Here is a 27,988-nt window from a genome sequence, read left to right on the forward strand (position 1 = left end):
GGGGTGTGCTCCCCTGGACCCCCGCGCCCCGCTGAGCCTCGGTGTTGCCGCGGGGTGTCACTGGGATGCGGTTGTGAGCCCGCGCAGGGACAGAGGGGCCCGCTGTGGTGCGGGGCATCCCCGGGCTCCTGGTGCGAATCCCAGTGCCGGGTCACGGGGAACACAGTGGGGTCCTAGGAGCCCCCAGACCCTCAGCACCCCTTCTCGGTGCGGGAGCCCCACAGGCCCCCTTCTGCGCTGTCTGCGTCCCCACATGTCAAGCACAGACCCGCGACCCCCACGCCGCAGGAGGGTGCTGGGGGGCCGAGGCTTCCTGCCTCCCCGGAGGGCGCAGATTCGGGGTGCCGCCTCCCCCAGCCTCCCAGTCCCTCCGGGCACGGGGGGGCTCCTCAGGCCCCTGCGGGGCGTCCGGGATCCCCGCCCCCCACCGCGCGGGCCGGCGGCACCGCAGGAGCGGCGGGGGCGCAGCCGCAGTGCCGGGGGCGGGGCCGCAGAGCCGGAGGCGGGGCCGAGGCCCGGGGGCGGGGCCGCGCCGTCCGTCAGCCCGGCGCCTCCGCGGATTGGCCGGCGCCGCCTCCCCCCGCGGGCGCGGGCATATGAGCAGGCGGAGGTGCCGCCGCCGCAGCCTCTGCGCCCTGACGGCGGACTGACGGACGGACGCGCTGCGCCGCGGCGGGCGCTGCAGACCGGCCGAGCCCGCGCCGAGCCCGCCCCGCGCTCCCCGCTCGCTAGCCCGCCCGCCGCTCTGCCCGCGGAGCCGCCAACATGGGGGTAGGTGCGGGGACCTGCGAGCGCTCGGCGCGCTCAGGCCGGGGAGCGGCCGCCGAGCCGAGGGTCCGTGGGGCGCCGCGGCGTGACCTTGCGCGCCTGCCCGTGCGCCCCGCCGCCTCAGGGTGGGAGCGTGGGCGCGAGCGCTGAGGGCGAGCGCGTGGGCGCGTGCCCCCCGCGCCCTCCGGCCCCAGAGGCAGGGGCTGCGGCCAGCCGCGCCCCCTCCCCCGTCTAAGAGCCCGCCACCGGTCGGGGCGTGTTTGCGGGGCCTCGGGCTGCGGTCCCCTGCCCCGGCCCCCACCCCGGCCAACGGAGGCACAGGACCTCTCCTTGCAGGCCTGGGGCTGCACTGTGCAGCCCTCATCCGGGGGAGCAGACGTGAAGGCTGGGGGGGAGCAGGAAAGACTGACAGACGAGCCTGGCTGCCGAGGATGTGCAGGCACGGCCGTGGGGGAAGGGGGAGCCTGCACGCCTGCTGTGTCCTTGCCTCCGTGTCCGTGTGTCCTTCTCTGTCTGTGCGTCTCTCCAGCAGATGCAGCTTCCCTCCCCGACCGACCACATGACCCTTGCTGCAGCCCTGGATTCCTCCCAGTGTGTCTGGGGTGGGGCTTGGGGAGGGCTGTCACGGAGGAGGCGGGTGGGCTGAGGACCACCGCATAAGGCATGTGAGAGCCAAAGGGAACAGGAGAGACGGGGAGAAAGATGGCGGATCGAGGCTGAAGGGCCTGCGGATGAAGATGGGGGATGGAGCTGCAGATATGTGGGTTGGGGTGGATGAGGGGGGAAGGGAAGGAGAACTAAGAGGGGGAGGATTAGGGAGAAGAGGGGCGATGAGAGTCCTGGTGGGGCTCAGGTAAGTGGAATAAAGGTGGGAGTGTGGACCACTGGGGAAGAGGGGACATCCTTGATAAGGAAACGGGGATGCAAGGGGGGGGAGGAGAGAAAGACGTGGGCAGAAGTAGGGAAAGCAACGCTGAACAGCGAAGAGAGGGACAAGACAGACAAAGAGAGACCGAGGTGGGAGACATGGAGAGACAAAAGGAGAAACTGAGGCTGACGTGGAGAGACAGAAAAACATCTCTATCCAGAGACCAAAACAAACAAACAAATAAACACTCCGCCTGAATGATGGGAGAGGAGGCTTAGGCCGGAGGGGAGTAAAGGTAGGGGCGTTCAGGGAGGACAGACACGGGTACCCCGGAATGGGGGGGTACAGAGGGCGTCAGGGAGGCAGGTTGCAGTGAGAGAGCCCGGCCCCCACCCTCGCCGTGCTCCCACCCGTGGTGCTCCCATCTGGGCTTCCTGCCTTCCCTGGGAAAGCCTCGGCTCCTCATGTCGAGGAGCCGACAGATGGGAGCCACCCTGAGGGAGGGGAGTCTGGTCATGGCAAGGGCGAACTGGAGCTAAGGTTTGGCTACTGTTCTGGGGACCAGGCTCTGAGGCCTCCCTTCTCAGACATGAGGCTTCACGTGCCAACCCCCTCCCTCAGGCTCAGGAGGTCAGGTGCAGCCTCCTCCCTCACACCTAGGCGGCCAGGTCCCAGCCCCTTCTGTCAGGGCCAGAAGTCCAGCTCAGTCCAGCCCGCTGTTTCCCAGAGACCCGCACTGCAGTGAGGCAGTGAGGCAGTGATTCAGGGATGCGGCAGCTGACCCCCGCTTCTGCCAGACCCTAGCTCTCTCCTCCTCCTGCCACCTTGACCTACTGTGCCCTTCACATCTCTCCCTGTGTCGGCCGTATCTGCAGAGGTGGCATGCCGCCCGGCAGCCCAGGGTCAGAGTCAGCCTCCTGTCCCCAGGTCTCCGAGCCTGCTCGCCTGAGCCGCAGTCCTGCTGCAGCGCTGGCCTGGGGCCAAGCTCCCGCCTCCTTGGGGTTCCCAGACTCCGGGGCTGCGGCCCCTCCCTATGCTCCAAAGCCACCCTGGGTCTGGGGGCAGACAGCAGGCGAGGCAGGCCGCCACAAGGTCATGAGGCGATTAGCGCTGAGCCGGCTGAGCCTCGGATCCCCGCTTGGCCCTGGGCCTGTGGGCTGGGGCAGCAGCCCTCTGCAAGCATTCGCCTCAGCCCGCCTCTCCCAGCCTCCGACCCCCAAGCCGGCACCCAGCCCGGCCTTTTCTTCTTGCTCTTTTCTACCCCAAATCTGCACACACACACCCCTCCCCCGCTCCTGCTTGTTCCTTGAGTGTTGACCATGCCCACCCCTGTTGGAGACCGTCTGCAGTCCGCAGCTGTCCTGGGGACAGGGCTCCCGTCCGCAGCTTGTCCTTTAAGCCCCTTGGGAGCGACTGCGTAGGGGCGGCACACGCCTCCAGCCGGGGCTTTGTCCCTGCTGTCATCTGGAGTGCCCTCTCCTCTCAGGGTTTGCCTTGCCTGGGAGGGTCCTTTCAGACAGTGACAGCGTAGGAGACAGCTCCTGGCAGAGCTGTGCCAGGAGACAGGCAGTGACCTCCACGGAGACCTTGCTCTGGAAAGGCGGGTACCAGAGGCAGGAAGAGAGCAAAATAAGTGGAGCAGGAAGACACACTGACACTGAGCTGGCCGTCCTGCTGGTGCCCACGCATTAAGGGGCAGGAGAAGGAGCACCGTGAACTTGAAGCTAGCCTGGTCCACAGAGCGAGATGCCCGTTAGCGGGGAGTGAAGAGGGAAGACCCCAGAAAGAGATAGTAATAGTGAGGTTGACAGAGAGATGGAGAGCAGGACAGACAAAGCAGAGAAGAGCGGCGGGACACAGGCCAGAACCTGTCAGGGTTCTCGGGAAACACCCTGAAGAGGTGACAGCATCGCCCCTCAGAGACACCACCTGGGAACGAGAGGACCCCAGAGTCCCAGATGAGAAGGTGTGGGGCAGACAGCGTGGTAGACAGAGGCAGGGAAGTGGAGGGACAGAGCCAGTGTCAGATGACAGGAGAAAGCAACCTGGATAAGGCCTGGAGACATGGAAGACACAGAGGCGGGAAGAGGCAGGGCTGGGCCAGCGAATAGGAGATCCAGAACAGGCCTGGAAAGACAGGTCAGGAGGAAGGTCAGTCACAAAGCCAGAGATGAAGGAAGGGCACACAGAAAGCTGGCAGTGCGGCTCAGTGGGCAGAGCACCTGCCTACCGCACAGAGCTCTGGGTTCCATCACTGGCACTGTGCGGACAGTGCAGACCTGCGATTCCTGCACCGCTGAGGTGGAGGCGGAGCATCAGGAATTCAAGTTAGCTTTGCCCATAGAGGGAGTTCAAGGCCAGCCCACCCCTGTGAGACTCTGTTCAACGGTGAACACACACACACACACACACATACACACACACGGGACATGGCGGTTCATGACCATACTCCCAGCGCTTGGGGAGTTGAGGCAAGAGGATTGTTGTGAGTTCCAGTTTGGGATAGGTAGATTTCTGGGACAGCCTGGGCTAAAAAAAAGACTCCATTTCTTAAAATAATCATAATACAATGATGATAACATAAAGCTTTCCCAGGCCAGAGAGCAGGCTCAGGGGCAGAGCCGCTTCCCTACAAGCCTGATGACCACAGTTTGCTCCCTGGGATGCACACAGTGACAGGGGAGAGCGACTCCTGCAGTCTGACCTCTGACCTCCAGGCACGCTCAGTGCATGCACCATGGCACACACACAAAACAAGCAAATCAATATTTTTTTGAAAGTGGTGAAGGGGAGAGACTCAGAGACACGAGGAAAGAGACGGACAGAGACCCGGGGTCCCAGAGATGCCCGGAAGGAGGCCCAGTAAGGCTGACTAGATGTGACACGTGGGGGGTTCTGGGGATGCCCAAAGACACCAGGAAGACACGGGGACGATAACCTCAGCCTAGAGAGGCCAGGCCAAGGAGAGAGCCGGGGCACGCGGGGCTGGTGTCGCTCTGGAACCCCTTCTCGCCCGCAGTCTGGCGGCTCTGACAGCTACCGTGTCGCCACCTCTCAGGACAAGAAAGATGACAAGGGCTCGCCCAAGAAGAGCAAGGCCAAGGAGCGCCGGGATCTGGATGACCTCAAGAAGGAGGTGGCTATGGTGAGTGTCCTCCTCCCCCCAACCCCCCAATGGCTAGTGCCATCCCAGAATAGTCCTAACTGCCGGGGGGGTGGGAGCGGTGGCTCACCATGTTCCCCCAAACCATCCCTCAGACAGAGCACAAGATGTCAGTGGAAGAGGTCTGCCGGAAGTACAATACGGACTGCGTGCAGGTGAGGGTGTGCAGGGCTGGGGGACTGCGGGGCTGAGGGACTGCGGGGCTGGGGGACTGTGTGCAGGGGAGGGCTCGGGGCTGGGGGACTGTGGGGCTGGGAGACTGCGTGCAGGGGAGGATGCGGGGCTGGGTCTGAGGGGGAGGGCTGGACGGGGGTGTCCACGGTGCCTGTGGGGCTGGCTCTGCTCTGGGCGGCCGGGACGCCCAGGTCAGGTTCTGTAGGAAACCCGCATCTTCCAGGGTCTAACGCACAGTAAAGCCCAGGAGATCCTGGCCCGGGACGGGCCTAACGCCCTCACTCCGCCCCCTACCACCCCCGAGTGGGTCAAGTTCTGCCGGCAGCTGTTTGGGGGCTTCTCCATCCTGCTGTGGATCGGAGCCATCCTCTGCTTCCTGGCCTACGGCATCCAGGCGGGGACGGAGGATGACCCTTCCGGCGACAACGTGAGTACCCCACGCCGGCCTGTGTCGGCCCCGCCCTCCAGAATCATGCCCACAACCTCCTGTCCCCATCCACGCCTCTCGAGGCCCACCGTCCGGCTGTCTCGATCACCTGAGAGAAGGCCCCAGGCACACGGGCGTGCAGACAAGCAGGCAAAACACATAAATAAATAGATCTTAAAAAAACAACCAACCAGCCAGAGGCCCTCGCTCAGGCAGAGTGCGAAGTGGAGACCAATACCTGAGGTCGTCTGACGCCCACACATGCACACCACCACAGGGCACGCACAAGCGCGCGCACACACATACATAACCTCGCTCACACAGAAGAGTGTGTGGACACATGATTTGTGTTTTGCTTTGTTTTGTTTCAAAACAGGGTTTCTCCGTATAGCCCTGGCTGTCCTAGAACTCAATCTTAGACCGTGCTGGCTGGCCTCGCACTCACAGACATCCGCCTGCCTCTGCCTCTGGAGTGCTGGTCACCACTGCGTGGCCCCATAATTTTTAACTGTAAAACGAGAAAGCGGCTAAGTAGTGCAGCTGGCCACTGCTGGCCACGCATGCGTGCAGGCCGGGCTTTGATTCCCAGCACCGCACAAAACGGGGTACGGTGGTGTAAGCCTATTATGCAAGCACTGGGGAGTCTGGGGCAGCAGGATCAGGAGTTCAAGGCCAACATGCGCTACATGAGACCCTGAGACTAAAAAGGAAAGGGCGTGGGGAAGGGTGAGCTAGAGCTGTGGCCTACGGTTTCCTGACCTCGGTGACCTTGGGACAGGTGCCACTAGGCAGCTGCAGCCTGGCAGAGATCAGAGAGGAGGAGGGTAGGCAGAGAGGAGGGTAAGCAGAGAGGAGGAGGATGGACAGAGAGGAGGGTGGGCAGAGAGGAGGAGGGTGGGCAGAGAGGAGAAGGGTGGGCAGATAAGAGGAGGATGGGCAGAGAGGAGGAGGATGGGCAGAGAGGAGGGTGGGCAGAGAGGAGGGTGGGTAGAGAGGAGGCGGAGGGGCAGAGAAGAGGAGGCTGGGGCAGAGAGGAGGAGGAGGGGGCAGAGAGGAGGGTGGGCAGAGAGGAGGAGGAGGGGCAGAGAGGAGGAGGGTGGGCAGAGAGGAGGAGGAGGGGCAGAGAGGAGGAGGAGGGGGCAGAGAGGAGGAGGGTGGGCAGAGAGGAGGAGGAGGGGGCAGAGAGGAGGAGGGTGGGCAGAGAGGAGGAGGAGGGGGCAGAGAGGAGGAGGGTGGGTAGAGAGGAGGAGGGTGGGCAGAGAGGAGGAGGGTGGGCAGAGAGGAGGAGGAGGGGGCAGAGAGGAGGAGGGGGCAGAGAGGAGGAGGAGGGGCAGAGAGGAGGAGGGTGGGCAGAGAGGAGGAGGGTGGGCAGAGAGGAGGAGGAGGGGGCAGAGAGGAGGAGGGTGGGCAGAGAGGAGGAGGAGGGGCAGAGAGGAGGAGGGGCAGAGGGGAGGAGGAGGGGCAGAGAGGAGGAGGGTGGGCAGAGAGGAGGAGGGTGGGCAGAGGAGGAGGGGGTAGAGAGGAGGAGGAGGGGCAGAGAGGAGGAGGGTGGGCAGAGAGGAGGAGGGGGCAGAGAGGAGGAGGACGGAACCCATCCTCGGCCCCACACAGGAGACAGGTGTGACAAAGACTGCCCCATTTCTCACTCACTCTGGTGGACACAGATCCTCATAGTCACACAGATCTTCACCTGTCCACAGCGCAGAGTCCCAGCAGGAAGACAGTCGCCTCGCACAGACATAGGCACACACAGGTGCAAAAGCAGGGTCCACCGAGCCGGCACGATGGCCCACACCTGTCAGGCCAGTATTAGGGAGGCTGACCCAGGAGGACAAGGCCAGAGCCGGGAGCTGGTGGCACCCATATTCAATCCCAGCAGAGGCAGGTGGCTCTCCAAGTTCCAGGCCAACCTGATCCACAGAGCCAGTTCCAGGACAGCCAGGGCTACACAGAGACACCCTGTCACAGAAAATAAAATTAAATAAATAGATAACTAAAGCACACAAACACAGTCCCGAACAAGCAAGGCGAGGCCTGCAGGTGTAGAAGCAGACAGACACACGCACACAGAACAAAGACTCAGGCGTGTGCACAGAGCTCTCTCCTGACCTGGGGAGTGTGTGTGGCTGCCAAAGTGTCCCGTCCTGTCATGTCCCCGCAGCTGTACCTGGGCATCGTGCTGGCGGCTGTGGTGATCATCACGGGCTGCTTCTCCTACTACCAGGAAGCCAAGAGTTCCAAGATCATGGAGTCCTTCAAGAACATGGTTCCCCAGGTGAGGCGGGCACAGCCCGGACACAGGGAGCAGGAGGGACCCCAGGCGGAGGGAGCCTGGGAGGTGACTCTCCTGTGTCTCTCACACAGCAAGCCCTTGTGATCCGGGAAGGCGAGAAGATGCAGGTGAACGCCGAGGAGGTGGTGGTCGGGGACCTGGTGGAGATCAAGGGTGGCGACAGGGTCCCTGCTGACCTGCGCATCATCTCAGCCCATGGCTGCAAGGTGGGTCAGTGTCTTGGGCTACAGCTCTGCTCTCTTCGCTCAAGACTGGGGGCGGGGAGGGAAGTCCCTGTCTCTCTAGGCCCCAGAGTTCCAGGCCCAGCACCTCCCTCAGTCCTAGAGCTCCAAACCCCAGCCCTCCTCCCTCAGACCAGGGGTCCAGGACAGCCCTCCTCCCTCAGACCCAGGGCTCAGGACAGCCTCCTCCCTTAGACCAGGGGTCCAGGACAGCCCTCCTCCCTCAGACCCAGGGGTCAGGACAGCCTCCTCCCTCAGACCAGGGGTCCAGGACAGCCTCCTCCCTCAGACCTGGGGTCAGGACAGCCTCCTCCTTCAGACCCAGGGGTCCAGGACAGCCTCCTCCCTCAGACCCAGGGGTTAGGACAGCCTCCTCCCTCAGACCTGGGGTCAGGACAGCCTCCTTCCTCAGACCCAGGGGTCCATACCCCAGGTCTCCTTCAGACCTAGCAGTCTAGGCCAGGCCCATTGAGCAGAAATTCTGAAGGGCTGTAGACCCGGGCAGAATTTCCGTTCCTGCCTCTGTCTTTCAATTTCCCAGATGCCATAGGGTGAACAGGACTCCCTGCCTTTTCCTGTAACTTCCTGGGAAGGCTTTCCTCCCTGGCCCCTTTCTCCTGACCCGGGGCCTTGTGCTATACTTATGTGTGCCGCTCCATCCCCAGGTGGACAACTCCTCTCTGACTGGCGAATCCGAACCCCAGACCCGCTCCCCGGACTGCACACATGACAATCCGCTTGAGACCCGGAACATCACCTTCTTCTCCACCAACTGTGTGGAAGGTGAAGGAGGGACCCCAGGGGCGCGGGCACAGAGGTGTGGCTCAGGAGGCGGGTACCCCGGCCCTCTGACCCCAGCAGACCCGAGCCCCTCTCTCCGGCCCCGCAGGCACCGCTAGGGGTGTGGTGGTGGCCACAGGCGACCGCACAGTCATGGGCCGCATCGCCACGCTGGCCTCGGGCCTGGAGGTGGGCAAGACGCCCATCGCCATCGAGATTGAGCACTTCATCCAGCTCATCACCGGCGTGGCTGTGTTCCTGGGCGTCTCCTTCTTCATCCTCTCCCTCATTCTGGGGTACACCTGGCTCGAGGCTGTCATCTTCCTCATTGGCATCATCGTGGCCAATGTCCCTGAGGGGCTGCTGGCTACTGTCACGGTAAGGCTGAGCCCCGGGGAGGGCTCTGGGCCAGGACCCCAGGTCTGAGGGAGGAGGCTGTCCTGGACCCTGGTCTGAGGGAGGAGGCTGGACCTGGACCCCTGGTCTGAGGGAGGAGGTTGGGCCTGGACCCCAGGTCTGAGGGAGAAGACTGGGCCTGGACCCCTGGTCTGGGGGAGGAGGCTGGGCCTGGACCCCTGGTCTGGGGGAGGAGGCTGGGTCTGTTCCCAGGTCTGAGGGAGGAGGCAGAGCCTGGATCCCAGGTCTGAGGGAGGAGGCTGAGCCTGGATCCCAGGTCTGAGGGAGGAGGCTGGGCCTGGACACCCTGGTCTGAAGGAGGAGGCTGGGGTCTGTTCCCAGGTCTGAGGGAGGAGGCTGAGCCTGGATCCCAGGTCTGAGGGAGGAGGCTGGGTCTGTTCCCAGGTCTGAGGGAGGAGGCTGTTCTGACCCCTGGTCTGAGGGAAGAAGCTGGGCCTGACCCCTGGGTCTGAGGGAGGAGGCTGGGTCTGTTCCCAGGTCTGAGGGAGGAGGCTGTTCTGACCCCTGGTCTGAGGGAAGAAGCTGGGCCTGACCCCTGGGTCTGAGGGAAGAGGCTGAGCCTGGATCCCAGGTCTGAGGGAGGAGGCTGGGTCTGTTCCCAAGTCTGAGGGAAGAGGCTGAGCCTGGATCCCAGGTCTGAGGGAAGAGGCTGAGCCTAGATCCCAGGTCTGAGGGAGGAGGCTGTTCTGACCCCTGGTCTGGGGGAGGAGGCTGAGGTCTGTTCCCTGGGTCTGAGGGTGTCAGATGCCCTGAACTGGAATTGCAGGTTATGAACGCCGTGGAGACCTTAGCAACAGGACCAGGTCCCCTGCAAGAGGCCAGCCATCTCACACACATACATGCATGCATGTGACCGAGCCCAGCTTGCCTGCATATATGTGTGTGCCATGCCTGAAGCCTTTAGAGGTCAGAAGAAAGCACTGGGTCCCCTGGAAACTGGATGCACAGACAGTGAGCACCATGTGGGTGCTGGGAGCTGAACCTGTGTCCTCCGCCAGAGCAGCCAATGCTGCTAACCACTGAGCAATCTGCCCCTATTGCCCTCCAGTTCAACTCACAAACTTTGGATACACTCACCCATGATGAAAGTGGAATGATCCTTCCTTTTCTTTCTTTCTTTTTTAATTTGTTTAACTTTGTTTTATGTGCATTAGTGTGATGGTGTCAGGTCCCCTAGAACTGAAGTTACAGTTGTGAGCCGCCATGTGGGTGCTGGGGATCGAACCCCGGTGCTTTCAAAGAGCAGACGGTGCTCTTAACCACTGAGCCCTGCCTTCCCTCTCTCTTTGGATTTATCACATTCGTGTGGCCCGGCGTGGTGGCACACGGCGTCTGTATACACACTTGCACACACACCATGGTACCTACACGGAGCTGAGCAGACCACTTTCCCTTCTCTCCTTCCACCGTGTGTGTTGAACTCGGGTTGTCAGGCTCAGCTGCAAGTGCTTTGCTCCACGGAGGCATCTTGTGCCCCATTTGTTCTGATTTTAGAATAAAGTAGCTCTCCCCCAATCCTGGCCATCAGCCCTACTGCCTCAGCAGGCCCGAGGTTCCCGGGGTCTGTTCCCCACCGGGCCTGCAGGCCCGATCTTCCTGGTATCTGTTCCCCATGGCCTCAGCGACCTGGGGTTCCCGGTGTTTTCCACCCCCTTGCTGGCTTTCTTTCTCCTTTGGTTTGTGGTGTCTTGTGACCCGGGGCTTGTCTCTGTCGGGCCCCTCAGTGTTGCTCTTAGGGTCTGAAGAGATGACATAGGTGTTACTCCATTCCTCCTTCCTTTCAGTCAACAGACTTTGACGTGTTAGCATATTCTAAACTGTCCAGTGTTGAAGGCTTCACACACACACACTCTCACTCACACACAAACACACACACACACACACACACACAGGGAGAGAGCATGTTAATCTCAAAAGCCAAAAACACCGTCTCAGCTTCCCCACACAGAGCTCCCCTCTCCAGGCTCTAACCCTCAGCCAAGAGAACTCCTAACTCTGGTTTCTGATAACATAAATTATTTCCCCTTTTTCGAAACTTTCTTCAAACGGGCTCATTCTACATGAACTCTTACCTGGGTCTCTTGTAGGAGTGCAAGGTCCCACGTAGTCCTGTCCAGCCTTGAACTTGTGCTTCTCCAGCCTCGGACTCCCAAGGGCTGGGGTCACAGGCATACATACACCTTGCTCTCTTTTTTTAGGGGGTGGGGGGTTATCCCTGGCTGTCCTGGAACTCGCTCTGTAGACCAGGCTACAGAGATCTGCCTGCCTCTCTTTCCCATGTGCTGGGATTAAAGGCATGTGCCAGCCCCCACCCCCACCCCCACTTATCTGGCTTTTTAACTGAACTGTTTTACCGAGTTTCATCCACATGGTTGTAGACAGCCGTAACGCAGACTTTTTCATTGGTGGATAGTATTCTGACTCCGCCCCCAGCCGGCCCTTTCTGCCCTTCCTGACTGCAGGGTTGGTCTCTTGTTTTTGTTTTCTTCTTTGAGACACTATAACCTTTTTTTTTTAAACCATTTTTATTTGTTTACTTATGTTTTGGTTTTTCAGGGCAGGGTTTCTCTGTGTAACAGCCCTGGTTGTTACTTCTCTGGGGGAGGGCATTGGGGGAGGGGCCCCAGGAGCACCAGTCTCCAGAGGTGTGAGTGTACCCCGAGTCACTGCGCCACCTCTGCGGCCCCCGCCTCAGTCGGTGTGAGTGTGTGTTCCGAGGCCACAGCTAAGGCTCACGCGCAGTGCCGGGTGCTCCCGTGGCCTGAGCCGAGGCCAGGCGGGCGAGCTGTGGGCACCCGGGCACACCGCACCCTTGCCGTCCAGGTGTGCCTGACGCTGACCGCCAAGCGCATGGCCCGCAAGAACTGCCTGGTGAAGAACCTGGAGGCCGTGGAGACGCTGGGCTCCACCTCCACCATCTGCTCCGACAAGACCGGCACACTCACCCAGAACCGCATGACCGTCGCCCACATGTGGTTTGACAACCAGATCCACGAGGCCGACACCACTGAGGACCAGTCAGGTCGGTGGGGCTCAGGGTGGGCATGGGGCGCCCGCCCCCTGGGAGCCCCCTGGCCTCACACTCCGGACTCCCACAGGGACCTCATTCGACAAGAGCTCTCACACCTGGGTGGCCCTGTCCCACATCGCCGGGCTGTGCAACCGGGCTGTCTTCAAGGGCGGCCAGGACAACATCCCCGTGCTGAAGGTGGGTGCCCCGGACTGCCTGCCCGGCCCTCATCCCACACACCCCGCCCTCCACCCTCCCCTCCTACCCTGCATCCCACACACCCCTCCCTCCACCCCCATCCACCTCCCCACACCCCTCCCTCCACTCCCATCCACCTCCCCACACCCCTCCCTCCACCCTCCCCTCCTACCCTGCATCCCACACACCCCTCCCTCCACCCCTGCATCCCCACATCCCTCCCTCCACCCCCATCCACCTCCCCACACCCCTCCCTCCACCCCCCTCCCACCCTGCATCCCCACACCCTGCCCTCCACCCTCCCCTCCCACCCTGCATCACACACACACACATACACACACACACACACACACACACACACACACACGCACTGCCCACCTGCCGACCCTGCACACTCCACTCCCCCGCACTGCCGCCTCACTTGGCTTTCTCCTGCCGCAGAGGGACGTGGCTGGCGACGCCTCTGAGTCTGCCCTGCTGAAGTGCATCGAGCTGTCCTCGGGTTCTGTGAAGCTGATGCGGGAACGCAACAAGAAAGTGGCTGAGATCCCCTTCAACTCCACCAACAAATACCAGGTAGGAAGGAACCGCAGCTCTGCGGCTGTGAGGGTTCTCCAGGGACCAGCTACAGCAATAGCCAGGGCGCACGCCTGGAATCCCAGAGGCAGGAGGATCACTGTGAATTCCAGGCCAGCCTGGTCTACAGAGTGAGTCCAGGACAGCCAGAGCCACACAGAGAAACCCTGTCTCAAAAAAAAAAACAAACAAACAAAAAGAAGGAAAACAGAAAGAAAAAGAAAAGGAAAATAATAGTAATAAAATGTTTCTATTTGAGTGGGGTGTGCTCTATGCACCTGTGGGCCCAGCACTCGGGAGGTAGAGGCCGCAGGATCAGGAGTTTGTGGTCAGCTACATGCTAACTCTGCAGCCAGCCTGGGCTACAGGAGACCCTGTCTTACAACAAGAAAGGAGCCAGGCATAAGGACCCAGGCTGTAATTCCGGCCCGCGGAGGTGGACGAAGAGCTCTCCTCACCGGCCAGCCCCTCCCGGTGGCCTGGGCTCTAGGAGACCCCACCTCCAAACAGGAGAAACAAACAAAGCCCACCTCGGGGGCCCAGCCCTGGCCAGCTGTGGGGGCAGGAGGCAGGAGGCAGGGCCCGTGACTGCCCTTCCCATGGTCCTAGCCCTCTCTGTGCCGCTCACAGCCATGGGTGGCGGCTTCTGCGGGAGCTCTGCCCCAGAGTTTGTGTCCAGCAGAGGGGAGATAGCTAACTTCCGGCATTGCCACAGTGAGCAGAGTGTGGTTTCAGACAGCCACCTCTGCCCTTTCCGTTCCAGCTTTGGCCAAAGACACTAACTCTTACAAGCCTCGGTTCCCGCCTGTAAAACCGAGGATGAGGAGAGCCAGAGGGGAGAGGGCGCCCTGCGAGCGGGGTGGGCCCGGCCCCAGCTTAGGAAAGCATTTCCTCGCTGTTCCCAGATGTGTTTTTGGGCCTCTTGGTCCGGTCTTTGGTACTGGGCCCGTGGGCTGATGAGGACAACAGTGAGGCTCTTCCTTTCTGACACTCTGGTCTGAGAAGACACTTAGGCAGAGGACGAGGGAGGAGCCCTGCAGGAGTAAAGGACAGAGTATGCAGGCAGCAGGCAGCACGTGCAAAGGTCCTGAGACAGGAGAGCCTCGGCCAGCCAGCAAAGGGGCCAGCCAGTGAGGGGCCCAGCCAGCGAGGGGCCCAGCTAGCGAAGGGGCCCAGCTAGTAAAGGGGCCAGCCAGTGAGGGAGCCGGCCAGCGAGGGCTCCGCACACAGAGCCTCGCGGTGGGAGACCCCATCAGCACCCCAAGGGAGGCCAGAACCATGACAGGAAGCAGAGGAGGGACAGAGGCCAAGGCTTATCGTGAAGCCACAACTGTCCTCCAGGAGCGTGTTAGGTACTCAGATGGCCCCCACATAGTCAGCTTCAGACTGTTTTATCACCTCAGAAAGAAACCCCACCCCCTCAGCGGCCAGCCGCCCCTCCTGCACATCCTCCGACAGCCTCAGCAAACGTTAACCTACTTCCTGTCTCTGTGGATTCACTTGTTCTGGACGTTTTCTTTATTTTTAAAAAAGGGAATCATGCAATATTTGGCCTTTTTAAAAACCTCCACGTCGTTTCCAGGATCCATCCACATGTCCGCCAGAGCCTCATTCTTTTTTAAAATCTTTATTATTGTGTGTGTGATGGCGGGGTCTGCGTGTGGAGGTCACGACACTCTGTGGACTCAGTTCTACCTGTGTGGAGGTTCCAGGGATTGAACTTGGGTCTTCAGGCTTGCACGGCAAACACCTCTATACCGCTGAAGCACCCACCAGCTTCCTTGTGGCTTTTTAATCTGTTTTCTCTTATTTTTTTTTCTGGGGTTTTTGTTTGTTTGTTTGTTGTTTTGTTTTTGAGACAAGCTCTCATTCAGTAACCCAGCGTGGTCTGGGACTCACCCCACAGCCTTGGCAAGACTCAAACTTATTAGCGAATCTCCGCCTCGGCCTCCCAAACACAGGGTCCCGTGTGAGCTGCCACGCCCAGCTGCCTCAGAAAAAGATACAGTCCGTGTGTGAATGTCATATCTTGTTGATCTGTTCATCTGCTGATGGACAGTTGGGCTCTTCCTACCTCCAGGAAACTGTTGAGCTCTTTGACAAAGTGACCACAGATTTTTCACTGGTCTATGTGGTTTTTTTAGTTTTTGTTTTCTTTGGGGTTAAGGATAGAACCCAGGACCCATGTTAGCAAGTGCTCTGCCTCTTCTTGATAGATTCTAGGCAGGGGCTCTACCACTAAGACACACTCCCAGCCCCTCATTGGGGGATTCTAGATAAGCACTCACCAGTGAGCCACACCCCAGCCCCTCACTGGGGGATTCTAGGCAGGGGCTCTACCACTGAGCCACACCCCCTCACTGGGGGAGTCTAGGCAGGGGCTCTACCACTGAGCCACACCCCAGCCCCTCACTGGGGGATTCTAGGCAGGGGCTCCACCACTGAGCCACACCCCAGCTCCTCATTGGGGGATTCTAGACAAGCACTCACCAGTGAGCCACACCCCAGCCCCTCACTCGGGGATTCCAGGCAGGGGCTCTACCACTGAGCCACACCCCCTCACTGGGGGAGTCTAGGCAGGGGCTCTACCACTGAGCCACACCCCAGCCCCTCACTGGGGAACTCTAGGCAGGGGCTCTACCACTGAGCCACACCCCAGCCCCTCACTGGGGAACTCTAGGCCATTGTTCTGCTGTTGCACATTGGCCCAAACTGGCTGATGTGGGGAAAGTAGATGCAGAGAGTCACGTGAGGACTAATGATAGCTGGACTGGAGAACAAGGGCAGCAGAGGAGAGTGAGAAGAGGCCAGATTCTAGGCGCACTTCAGAAGCAAGCTAAATGCTAGACTAGGGACAGCTGTGTATGGACTCCTGACAAGGCAGGAGTAAAGTATGTAATCCAAGGACAGCTGGAATTTCTGGAGGACAGATGGACGGAGATGGAGAGACAGACAAGGCTGAGCAGAGATCTCTAGGAGACTTGAGAAACAGAGGCCTGAGAGGCGGGGGCAGTGCTCTCAGGGGGCAGTGCTCTCAGCCGTGGCTCTCCCCAGCCGGGTGTGGGCAGCCTCGGGGTTCCCACACGGCTCATGTATGTACCCTGCTCCACTGCAGCTCTCCATCCACGAGACGGAGGACCCCAACGACAACCGATACCTGCTGGTGATGAAGGGTGCCCCCGAGCGCATTCTGGACCGCTGTGCCACCATCCTCCTGCAGGGCAAGGAGCAGCCTCTGGATGAGGAGATGAAGGAGGCCTTCCAGAACGCCTACCTGGAGCTTGGTGGCCTGGGCGAGCGTGTCCTGGGTGTGTATTATGGGGTGGGCAGGAACGCACCTCCCTCTAAGGACCCTGTGGGGGATGCCAGGAGTGAAGGAGTGAGTGGGTAAGTGAGGCCATTGCTGAGAAACAACTCCCGGCTGCTTCTCGGGGAGACTGACCACGGGGGAGCCCGGTGGGGGGCGGACATGGGGGCCCCGAGGCCGGCGCCTTCATGACCCCTCTCCGTCCCGATGGCCAGGGTTCTGCCATTACTACCTGCCGGAGGAGCAGTTCCCCAAGGGCTTCGCCTTCGACTGTGACGACGTGAACTTCACCACAGACAACCTTTGCTTCGTCGGTCTCATGTCCATGATCGACCCTCCCCGGGCGGCCGTCCCTGACGCCGTGGGCAAGTGCCGCAGCGCGGGCATCAAGGTGTGCCCTGGGGCACCGGGCGCGCGCAGGGTCGGGGGTGGGTACGGGAGGCCAGCATCCCTAAAACACGGTGCCTGCAGGTCATCATGGTCACTGGCGACCACCCCATCACTGCCAAGGCCATCGCCAAAGGCGTGGGCATCATCTCAGAGGGCAATGAGACCGTGGAGGACATCGCTGCCCGGCTGAACATCCCCGTCAGCCAGGTCAACCCCAGGTGAGCGGCCACGCCTCCTCCTGCCGCCGGGCCAGCTGCCGGGAGGTCCCTCATGGACATCTACTCCTCCGGCTACCCCCTTCCTCCCTGGGACCCCTCTGCTTGCTCAGGGCCTGCATCCGTCATTGGCGCGGTGTGAGGGCGGCAGCCACGGGGTTCCCGGGGCTGAGTCTCCCTCCTCGTAGCTCTTCAGCACCACATAATCGTAAGCAAGTCAGCTACCCTTTCGAGCCCCAGTTTCCTCCTCCTTGGCAAGGAGCTGGGTGCAGTGACTCACACCTTTAATCCCAGCACTTGGGAGACAGAGGCAGGCAGATCTGTTTGAGTTCAAGGCCAGCCTGGTCTCCACAGTGAGACCCTTTCTCAAAAAAACAAAGACAACACCAAAAAATAAAAAATAAAGAAAAAAAAAGTCTACAGAGGCAAGGATGGAGGTCAGTGAAGAAGTGCTTATAATGAGCACCAATGAATGAATGAATGCACCAGGCCTTGGGCTTGATCCTCAAAAAGGCCTCAAGCAATACAAATACAAAGTAAAATGAAGCCAGCTATGTGATGCACGCCTATAATCCCAGCACTCAGAAGAGAAGGCAGGAGCACCATTCGCTGGAGGCCAGCCTGAGCTGCACAGCAAGATCCTGTCCCCAGACACCAAGGACTAGGACTATAGCTCAGAGACAATGGTTTCCTAGAATCCCCCAGTGAGGGGCTGGGGGGTGGCTCAGTGGTGGAGCCCCTGCCTAGAATCCCCCAGTGAGGGGCTGGGGTGTGGTTCAGTGGTGGAGCCCCTGCCTAGAATCCCCCAGTGAGTGGCTGGGGTGTGCTCAGTTGTAGAGCCCCTGCCTAGAACACCCCAGTGAGGGGCTGGGGTGTGGCTCAGTGGTAGAGCCCCTGCCTAGAGTCCCCCAGTGAGGGGCTGGGCTGTGGCTCAGGGGTAGAGCCCCTGCCTAGAATCCCCCAGTGAGGGGCTGGGGTGTGGCTCAGTGGTAGAGCCCCTGCCTAGAGTCCCCCAGTGAGGGGCTGGGCTGTGGATCAGGGGTAGAGCCCCTGCCTAGAATCCCCCAGTGAGGGGCTGGGGTGTGGCTCAGTGGTAGAGCCCCTGCCTAGAGTCCCCCAGTGAGGGGCTGGGCTGTGGATCAGGGGTAGAGCCCCTGCCTAGAATCCCCCAGTGAGGGGCTGGGGTGTGGCTCAGTGGTAGAGGCCCTACTTAGAACCCCCTAGTGAGGGGCTGGGGTGTGGCTCAGAGGAGAGCCCCTGCCTAGAATCCCCCAGTGAGGGGCTGGGGTATGGCTCAGTGGTAGAGCCCCTGCCTAGAATTCCCCAGTGAGGGGGTGTGGCTCAGAGGTAGAGCCCCTTCTTAGACTCCCCCAGTGAGGGGCTGGGGGGTGGCTCAGTGGTAGAGCCCCTGCCTAGAATCCCCCAGTGAGGGGCTGGGGTATGGCTCAGTGGTAGAGCCCCTGCCTAGAATTCCCCAGTGAGGGGGTGTGGCTCAGAGGTAGAGCCCCTTCTTAGACTCCCCCAGTGAGGGGCTGGGGGGTGGCTCAGTGGTAGAGCCCCTGCCTAGACTCCCCCAGTGAGGGGCTGGGGTGTGGCTCAGTGGTAGAGCCCCTGCTTAGAACCCCCCAGTGAGTGGCTGGGGTGTGGCTCAGAGGAGAGCCCCTGCCTAGAATCCCCCAGTGATGGGCTGGGGTGTGGCTCAGGGGTAGAGCCCCTGCCTAGAATTCCCCAGTGAGGGGCTGGGGTGTGGCTCAGAGGTAGAGCCCCTTCTTAGACTCCCCCAGTGAGGGGCTGGGGTGTGGCTCAGTGGTAGAGCCCCTGCCTAGAAACCCCCAGTAAGGGGCTGGGGTGTGGCTCAGAGGTGAGTGCTTGCCCAGTAATAAGAGGCCCTGAGTTCTATCCCCAGCACCACCCAAAATAAGGTGTATGTGGAGGTAGGTTACAGACAATTAACATAAATATTTCTTTGGGACAGAGTCTCACTGTGTGGCCCTGGCCGGCCTAGAACTCACGTAGACTGACCTGAGACTCAGACATCTGCCTGCCTCGACCTCCCAAGGCCCTTGCCACCCCACCTAGTGGTCAGCTTATAGATAATCATGAACAGTTGCTCTCTCAGAGGATTAAAGGAAGCCCCGCATTTCTTCACTCTGTTCCCCCACCCCTGTACCTGCCCTTGCGCCTGGCTCTGTCCCTTCCCGTTTCTCCACTCCACCCGAGTGCCTCACTTCTGGCTCTCTCTGACCTTGTCGTTGCCTCTCTGTCTCTCACCCCCACCCCTGCTCCTCACCCTGGCCTGGGCCATGTCCTTTCTGCTCTCCTCAGGGATGCCAAGGCCTGTGTGATCCACGGCACTGACCTCAAGGACTTCACCTCTGAGCAGATTGACGAGATCCTGCAGAACCACACAGAGATTGTCTTTGCCCGCACCTCCCCTCAGCAGAAGCTCATCATCGTGGAGGGCTGCCAGAGGCAGGTGAGGTCCTGGCTGCTCTGAGGGGCGGGGGCTCGAACCTGGGGCTGAGGGAGGGGGCTGGGCCTGGACCCCGGGTCTGAGGGAGGAGGCTGTCCTGACCCCTGGTCTGAGGGAGGAGACTGGGCCTGGACCCCTGGTCTGAGGGAGGAGGCTGTCCTGACTGACCCCTGGTCTGAGGGAGGAGGCCGGATCTGAAGATTTGGTTCTCACCCTCACCCTTCCTCCTTCCAGGGAGCAATTGTGGCTGTGACTGGCGATGGTGTCAATGACTCCCCAGCTCTGAAGAAGGCTGACATTGGGGTGGCCATGGGCATCGCTGGCTCTGATGTCTCCAAGCAGGCTGCCGACATGATTCTCCTGGATGACAATTTTGCTTCCATCGTCACTGGTGTAGAGGAAGGCAAGTGGTGGAGGGGTGGGGGTCGGGGTGGTGGAGGGGTGCAGGTGGGGTTTCGGGTCTGGGTGGTGGAGGGGTGTGGGTTGGGGTGGGGGATGGGGGTCGGGGTGCAGGTGAGGTGCTGGTAGAGACGGAGTCACTGCTGGAAGCTGTAGTCACAGTGAAGCAGAGGATTCTGGGAGACTTGGAAGGCCCCTCTTCTGACTGGGCACAAGCTCATAATCCCAGGGGGAGACTGAGGCAGGTGAATTGCTGTGAGTGCGAGGCCAGCCTAGGCTATGAGTGAGACCCTGTTCCATATACACATATACCCATGCGCTCCAGAGGGGCGGCGGGAGGAAGAGGGAGTCTGAACTATAATCCAGGGATTTCCTGGCGTGTGGAGGATTTGAGTTTCATCCTTAGCACCAGTAAAAGGAAGCTCGTGACAAGCAGGGCAGAGATGGCACACACCTTTAGTCCGAGCACTCAGAAGGCAGAGGCAGGTGGATCTCTGTGAGTTCGAGGCCAGCTTACAGAGTGAGTTCCAGGACAGCTGGGGCTACATAGTGAGACTTATCTTGGAAAAAGCAAACAACAAAAGCATAGTCAAGCACATGTGAAAATTCCATACCTTTAGTTCCAAAATTGTGGAGGCAGAGGCAGGAGGAATTCTGTGCTTCCAAGGCCACCCTGATCTACACACAAAGTGAGTTTCAGATTAGCCAGGGCTGTACAGACCTTGTCTCGAAAGAAATGAAATCCAGAGCAAAGCCAGTGAAGCTAAGCCCTCCGCAACAAGCTGGCTGCCGTTGGCCCTGTGTGCAGCCTCCCGGAGGGAAGCCCGGCTATCTCTTTTGGGCCGTAGACGCCTCTGCGTAGACGGACGAGGCAGGCAATCCTGGGTGGGCTCCGCCTTCGGCATCATACAACAGTGGACAAACGAATTACAAATTGGGAGAGGCAGACAGGGAGAGAGAGAGCGAGAGACTGTGTGCAGGAGGCTGGGGTGGGGGTGGGGCTCTAACTCCCACAAGGGACTCTTCCGGATCCCGAAAGCAACTCGCGTGGCCGCTCTCTGTCCTGCCATGTGCTGTTTGCTGGCATGTCCTTAGCTCATCCGTTTACCTGGGAACATTTTAGAAAAAGCAGCTTCGTGGAAGGAGAGTGACTGTCACGTGAGGACAGTATGGCGTCTTTGGTACAGCGAGCACTGTTTTTTGTTTCTCTTCTGACTGGGTCTCAGTTTGGCTGGCCTGCAGCCCAGACTGGTCTTGAACTCCCAACAATTCTCCTGCCTCAGCCTTCTGGGTGCTGGGTTTACAGTTGTGAGCCACAGCCAGCTGGCTGGATTTAACAGACACATATAACGTAGAAAGTGTACGGCAGGTGTGCTGAGGCCAGGTGTGCTGGGGCCAGGTGTGCTGGGGCCAGGTGTGCTGAGGCCAGGTGTGCTGAGGCCAGGTGTGCTGAGGCCAGGTGTGCTGGGGCCAGGCGTGCTGAGGCCAGGCGTGCTGAGGCCAGGTGTGCTGGGGCCAGGTGTGCTGGGGCCAGGTGTGCTGGGGCCAGGTGTGCTGAGGCCAGGTGTGCTGAGGCCAGGTGTGCCGGGGCAATCTCAGCTCTTGGCACTTCGTTCCAGGCCGGCTGGTACACATGGCGCCATCCCGCCTCGAAGTAGGGGCCGGAGAGCCGGCTCCACAGTCAAGAGAGCACGTGGCTGCCACAGAGAGCCCAAGTTTGGTTCCTGGCATCCACGCCAGGGAGCTTGCTTCTGCCTGGAAGGGCCCCGGTGCCCTCCTCCGCCTGCCGCAGGCATCACCCTCACCTTCTGAGCAACCCACCCCTCTCATAATTTTAAAAAGCAGCTTAGCTGGGCAGCCTAGCCACTCCTGTCTTTGGTCACAGCACTGGGGAGGCGGAGACAGGCTGTCTCTGAGTCCCAGGCCAGGCCGGTCTACAGAGCGAGGTCCGGGACAGCTAGGGCCACACAGAGAAACCGTGTCTGGAAACCTACAACAACAACAAACCAGCTGCTTGCTGGCGTCTACCTGTAATCCCAGCACTCAGGAGGTAGCAGCAGGAAGGTTAGGAGTTCAAGTCCAGTCTGGACTACGGGAGACTCTGTCTTTAAAAAGAAATTACAACCTAACGGGTTGCCATGTGCTGTTTGGACGCAGGTGTGTGCTGGTTTCTGTTTAAGTGGGGTCGCGCATAAGGAGGTTCAGCGCCCGTTCCCCTGCCTTCTGGGACATCCGCTGTGCGTGATCAGCGGCGCCTGTCCCAGTCGGCACACGCAGTCCCACACCTGTGGGTTCCTTTTTTATGGTGTTGGGGGTGTGGCCCAGGTCCTCGTGCGTGTAAGACCGAGGCAGGTGAATTGTGATGTCTCGCGGTGCCTGCCGAGCGACTTCACAGCCCCCTCCTCCTAATCGTGTGTCTGTGCATGCGCACATGCCTGCGCAGGAGCCCAGGGTGGGCAGAGAGTGTTGCTTCCCCTGGAGCTACAGTCAGAAGCCGTTGTGAGCCTTCGTACAAGGACACCGGCCAACAAAGCCCGGGTCCCCGCTAGAGCCGCGTCCACTCCTAACCGTGCATCCAACTCTGGAGCACCCTCTGTAGGAGGAGGGGTCTTGAGATAAGAGCTCACTGTGTAGTCCAGGCTGGCCTTGAACTCGTGGCATCCCTCCTGCCTCAGCCTCCTGAGTGCTGGGATTCCTGAAGAAGATGGACTCTCTTAGATTCCATGTGTGAGAGAGGTCACGTGGTGCTCGGGCCCCTGTGCCCAGCACAGAGCAGAGGCCCACCTGCCTCTGCTTCCCGGGTGCTGGGATTGAAGACGTGTGCCACCGTGCCCATGTTCTCCCCTCTGCCTTTGGGGCAGGTTTGCTCAGACTAGCCTGGGGTTCCCGGAGACCCGGCTGCCTTGGTCCCCCAAGGGCCGGCGTTGGAGGTAGGCACCACCGAGCCCAGCATTGGCTTTAACTGTTGAAACCAGCTGGCCGTGTAGGCCTGGCTGGCCTGGAGCACGCTGTCTAGACCAGGCCGGCCTCAGAGATGCTGTGACCCTGCTGCCTTTGCCTCCTGCGGGCTGGAATTACAGGCTTGTGCCACCATGCCCGGCCTGTTCATTTTCTCTTCTGTTTCTCTTCTCTGTGCCTGTTTCAGTCTATTGCTTTTTTTTTTTTTTTTTTTTTTTTTTTTTTAAGACAGTATATCATGTAGCCCAGGCTGGGTTTGTCCTTACTATGTAGCTGAGGATGACCTTGAACTCCTGATCTTCCTGCCTCGGCTTTCCAAATGCTTAGATTACAAGCAGGCGCTACCGCATCTCACATTTTTTTTAAGTGGGTTATAAAAAGATAGATAAAACTGGGTTGTTTTATTTTTAATAAGTTTTCCCCATAGCTCGACACTTGGAGAAGACAGTGGGTGGGACTGTCTGTGCTGCTGCTGCATTTGACCTTGTATGTCCTGCGCTGACGGCTGAGATCTAGCACAGCGTCATGAGTTAACCTGCCAGGATTTTGCTTACATAGACACCGTCTCCTCTCCAGAATCTGTTATGCAGAAATGACGCTGACAGTGTATGTAAGGTCCTGGGCTTCATTCACAACACTGTAGAAACAAGAAACAGACAGACAGACCGACAGACACCCCCAGCTCCATTAAAGTCCCTTCCTGGCCTGAGCGCCCAGCAGCACATTCGCCATCTTGACTTGTTTGTCTAAGTGGGCTCGTGCAGTATGACGGCTTTTGTATTGTATTTTATGTTTTTTTTAAATTAGCAGGCCCTGCATCCACACCGGTTTTCTTGTCGTTGTCCTTTGTTTGTTTCATGGTGCTGGGGTTTGAACTCAGGGCCTCCTGCATGCTAGGCAAGCCCTCTACCAACTGAGCTACAGCTGACTTTTAGCATTCAGTGTACTACCTCAGCCTCGCCCGAGGGCTCATGCAGCCGGGGCCCCTCCCTTTCCTCCCTGTGCTGTCCCGCAGTTCAGCCACTGCTCACTGCCGTGGGCTCCCAGGCTGGCTCTGCTTTTGGGCCGTTAGGAATAATGCTATGGTAAACACTCGTAAACTTGGCTTCTGGTGCCCGTGAGCGAGCACATCCCTTGGGTGTAAGCCTGGAAGTAGAGTTACTGGGTCGATGGGGGTAAAGGGTATTTAACCTTGATGGACCGAGCAGGCTCCCCAAAGGGTGCTGTGACCAGAGGGACAAATGTGAGAGGATGAGGGTGAATTAGATAACATGCAGAGGCCTGGAGATGTGGATGGGGGTTCTCATTAACAGAGGCCTGCCTGGAATCCCCAGTGAGGGGCTGGGGTGTGGCTCAGTGGTAGAGCCTCTGCCTAGGATCCCCCAGTGAGGGGCTGGGGTGTGGCTCAGTGGTAGAGCCCCTGCCTAGACTCCCCCAGTGAGGGGCTGGGGTGTGGCTCAGTGGTAGAGCCCCTGCCTAGAATCCCCCAGTGAGGGGCTGGGGTGTGGCTCAGTAGTAGAGCCCCTGCCTAGAATCCCCCAGTGAGGGGCTGGAGTAAGGCTCAGTGGTAGAGCCTTGTCTGGCATGCAGGAAACAAAACAACAACAACAACAAGGACCAGACAGGAAAGGACGTGGGGCCCCAGTAGACCCCAAGTTCTAAGCTTGCTCTTCCCCTACAGGCCGCCTGATCTTTGACAACCTGAAGAAATCCATTGCCTACACTCTGACCAGCAACATCCCTGAGATCACACCCTTCCTGCTCTTCATCATGGCCAACATCCCTCTGCCCCTTGGTACCATCACCATCCTCTGCATTGACCTGGGCACCGACATGGTAAGCTGGGCAGGCTCCCACCTAGGGCCAGGGAGGGTCACTTTTACACACATGCTCTGTCTGTCTGTCGCTCTCTCTCTCTGTGTCTTTGTTTCTCTCTCCCTCTCCCTTTTTCTCCCTCTCTCTCCCTCTCTCTTCCTCTCCCTCTCCTCCCCCTCTCTCTTTCTCACTCTTTCTCTCTCCCTCCCCCTCTCTGTTTCCCTTTCTCTCTCTCTGTCTCTCTCCTCCCTCCCTCTCTTTCCCTCTCTCTCCCTCCACCCCCCTCCCATCTCTCCCTCTCTCTCCACTCACATAGCCTATCTCTCTCCCATCCAGGTCCCCGCCATCTCCTTGGCCTACGAGGCTGCTGAGAGCGACATCATGAAGAGGCAGCCCAGGAACCCACGCACAGACAAGCTGGTCAATGAGAGGCTCATCAGCATGGCCTATGGGCAGATTGGTGAGGACTGCGGCTCAGAACCAAGGGCCAGCACAGCAGAGGGGAAGCTTGGGGCGAGAGCCCTATGTCCTCCTGTTGGGGCAAAGCCCTAGAGAGTGTGTCCAGAAAAGCAAAACCCGTGGGACTGAAGGACTCTGGGTGTCCACTCCTGAGGAGTTATGGTTTCTAAGTGTCCCAAACAACCCGCCTGGCTTCTGGCGCTGTGTGGGCAAGAATGGCCCTGAACTGTGGCCCTGCTGCCCCCACCTCCCGAGGCTGCAGTTACGGGCGTGTGCTGCCACAGCCAGTTGGTTACTAACTGCGGATTAAACCCGGGCCTGACTGTAGGCTGGGCAAGCACTCCGCCACGGTGACGCCCCAGATCGATCTCTGTTTTGAGGCAGGGCCTCCCTAAATTGCCAGCCTGGCTTTTAACTTGTGTAAGCCAGCCAGGCCCTGGGCTCTCCGACCCTAGGTTCCAGCCTCCTGCTGGGCTGGTAACAGAGGCCCGCCCGGCTCCTCCAGGACGATCAGGGTGTTTGGGCAGCCTGAGCTGGGTGGCAGCAGGCCGGGGGGCTGGCTGCTGTGACGGTCTCAGCAGGCCCTGGGGGGTGGGAGGCAGTGAGCGTGCTGCCAGCCCTGCCTCACCCTCCCCTCGGCTCCCTCTTCCCCCAGGGATGATCCAGGCCCTTGGCGGTTTCTTCTCCTACTTTGTCATCCTGGCAGAAAACGGCTTCTTGCCCGGTAACCTGGTGGGCATCCGGCTGAACTGGGATGACCGTACGGTCAATGACCTGGAAGACAGCTACGGGCAGCAGTGGGTGAGTGGGGCTGGGCACTGAGACAGCGTCTCCCTCAGTCCCAGGCTAGCCTCTCTGTCCCCGAGAGGGACCTCCCGGAACCCCAGAAAGCCAACTCAGGCCTCGTCCCTTCAGAGCCTGGCTGCCCTCTGTCCTCGGAGACCCACAGGGCCCTCCGGTCCTGGGAAATGATTAAGGCTCTCTAATTCTTCATTCTCCTAACACCTGCCTCTTTCCGAGGTCCCGAGGGGCTGCAATTCCAAGAAAGAGGGCAGATCCCAGGCCTTGGGAGCCCCCGCAGCGGGGAGTGGGGTGGATGCGAGGCCTTGGGAACCCCTGGAGGGGGCAGTGAAGGGGTCCAGGGCTCTGGTCACAGTATGCCGCCCCACCCTCCCGTCTCTGCAGACCTACGAGCAGAGGAAGGTGGTGGAGTTCACTTGCCACACAGCCTTCTTCGTGAGCATCGTGGTGGTCCAGTGGGCCGACCTGATCATCTGCAAGACCAGAAGGAACTCAGTCTTCCAGCAGGGCATGAAGTGAGGGCCGAGGCTGCTCCCCCGGGCTGCCTGTGTCTCTCCTCCCTCGCTTTCCTTGCTCTGCTCTGCACTGACTTCCTCTTGGGGGTGCCATGTTTTAGGCTCTAAGCTTATCTCTCCGTGTGGGTGAAGGGGAGCTCTGGCTCCCCGGGTCTCCCTGTTTGTTACCATTGCTTCCATGAACCTGTCCCTGCTCCTCGCTTCTCTTTCTTTCTTCCCCTCTCCCTCCTTCTCTTTCTCTTCTTTCTCCCTCTCCCTTTTCACTTCCTACTTGAGACAGTCAGTGCCCTGGTGTTTAGCCCAAGCTAGGGTCAAGCGCGTGGCAGTCCTCCTGCTTCAGCCTCCCAAGTGCTGGGTGACACGCCTGTGCCCCGTGCCTGGCTGTCTTTCTCTGTCACCGCTCCTTGCATCTTCCCTGCTCTGTCTGCTCCTCTGCCTGGACCCCGTCTTCTTCTGCTCTGCTCCCCTCCCCTCTGAGCATCACCAGTGGCTCAGGCCCTGCTCCCTCTGCTTCTCCACTCATGGCGGGGCGTCAGTCTGCCTGTCTCTGTGGGTGGGAAGAGCCTGGTGTGGGGTGCTCCAGCCAAGCCCCGCCTGCCTGTGCCCTCAGGAACAAGATCTTGATCTTCGGCTTGTTCGAGGAGACAGCCCTGGCAGCCTTCCTGTCCTACTGCCCGGGCATGGACGTGGCCCTTCGCATGTACCCTCTCAAGTGAGTGCCAAGCCCTGGGAGCGCCACGCTGCCACGCCCTCTGCCCTGGTGTTCCCCTGGGTGTCCCTGCTCTGCCCCTGTGTCACCCTGTTCTGATGCCACCAGGTCCCGAGCACTCCTCGGTGGCTTCACAGATCCTGGGAGATGGCCCTCCCCCACCCCAACCCTCACGACCCTCTGCCCTCTCTGCAGGCCCAGCTGGTGGTTCTGTGCCTTCCCGTACAGTTTCCTCATCTTCGTCTATGATGAGATCCGCAAACTCATCCTGCGCAGGAACCCCGGGGGTGAGGGCTGCGTCGGGGGGGGGGGGGAGAGGGGACTCTCGGGCTGGGAGGGGAGGGAGGCGGGGGTGAGGGCTGTGTGCAGGCTGTGGGAGGCAGGGCAGTGGCTCCTCTCGGGGTGTCCCTTTCCTTTTCTCCTTCCTCTTCCTGTTTGCCCCTCCTCTTCCTCGCTCTTTCCCAGCCTGGCTGTGTCAGGTCCTGTCTGTGTGGCTCAGGCTGCCCTTGAACTTGAACTCACGTCCCTCTCGCCGAGTTCCTCGGGGCTGGGGTGACAGCCTCCCTGCCCTGTCTTCTGGGTCACCCTTGTCTGTATGGCTCTTTCTCACTGTCTGTCTCTGTCTTGCAGGTTGGGTGGAGAAAGAGACCTACTATTGACCTCAGCCCACCACGTGCCCCGCGCCCTCCCTGCCCCCAGCCCAGGACCGCCCTCTCCGGCTCCCCCGTTTTGTACTCTGAGGGGCGGGGCCTCCTCTCCCCGTGGCCCCCTCTCTCCTTTCGGCCCAGCCTCATCCCCCACCTTGGCCACTTCCCACCTCGCCCTCTCCTCCCCGCTGGCTGGCTTCTCTCCCCGACAGCCCCGGCCTCTCTTCTCCCCCCTCTCCTGTGTCTCCCCCCTCTCTCCCGTGCAGCCCGGCCCCTCGTTCCCTCCCTGGGCACTTTTTTACTCCCCTGAGCCCCGTCTCCAGGCTGACGCCATCTCCGGTTCTAATTCTGAACAATTATCAAATATATCAGTGGGGAGAGAGAAGGTGTGTGCGTGTTATGCTT

The 27,988-nt window shown here is 60.1% G+C and overlaps 1 protein-coding gene across 2 annotated transcripts; it reads left to right on the forward strand.

Annotated features, from left to right (window-relative positions):
- Window positions 1–613: 613 nt before the first annotated feature.
- On the forward strand, window positions 614–27,968 carry Atp1a3 (ATPase Na+/K+ transporting subunit alpha 3). Of its 2 annotated transcripts, none has more exons than XM_060366430.1 (23): window positions 614–771; window positions 4,656–4,781; window positions 4,895–4,954; window positions 5,197–5,400; window positions 7,562–7,675; window positions 7,765–7,899; window positions 8,580–8,697; window positions 8,804–9,072; window positions 11,935–12,133; window positions 12,210–12,319; window positions 12,761–12,895; window positions 16,011–16,203; window positions 16,418–16,593; window positions 16,674–16,810; window positions 19,133–19,283; window positions 19,515–19,683; window positions 24,319–24,473; window positions 24,789–24,912; window positions 25,567–25,712; window positions 26,097–26,227; window positions 26,838–26,939; window positions 27,132–27,223; window positions 27,567–27,968. In XM_060366430.1, exons 1-23 carry the CDS (start codon window positions 766–768, stop codon window positions 27,593–27,595), a joined length of 3,081 nt encoding a protein of 1,026 aa, XP_060222413.1. In that variant the 5' UTR covers window positions 614–765; the 3' UTR covers window positions 27,596–27,968. The 2 variants fall into 2 exon arrangements, with proteins under 2 accessions (XP_060222413.1, XP_060222414.1); XM_060366431.1 differs by having other exon boundaries at window positions 615–771; window positions 4,695–4,781.
- Window positions 27,969–27,988: the final 20 nt, after the last annotated feature.

This window comes from Meriones unguiculatus, chromosome 14, assembly GCF_030254825.1.
Source record: "Meriones unguiculatus strain TT.TT164.6M chromosome 14, Bangor_MerUng_6.1, whole genome shotgun sequence".
NCBI lineage: Eukaryota > Metazoa > Chordata > Mammalia > Rodentia > Muridae > Meriones > Meriones unguiculatus.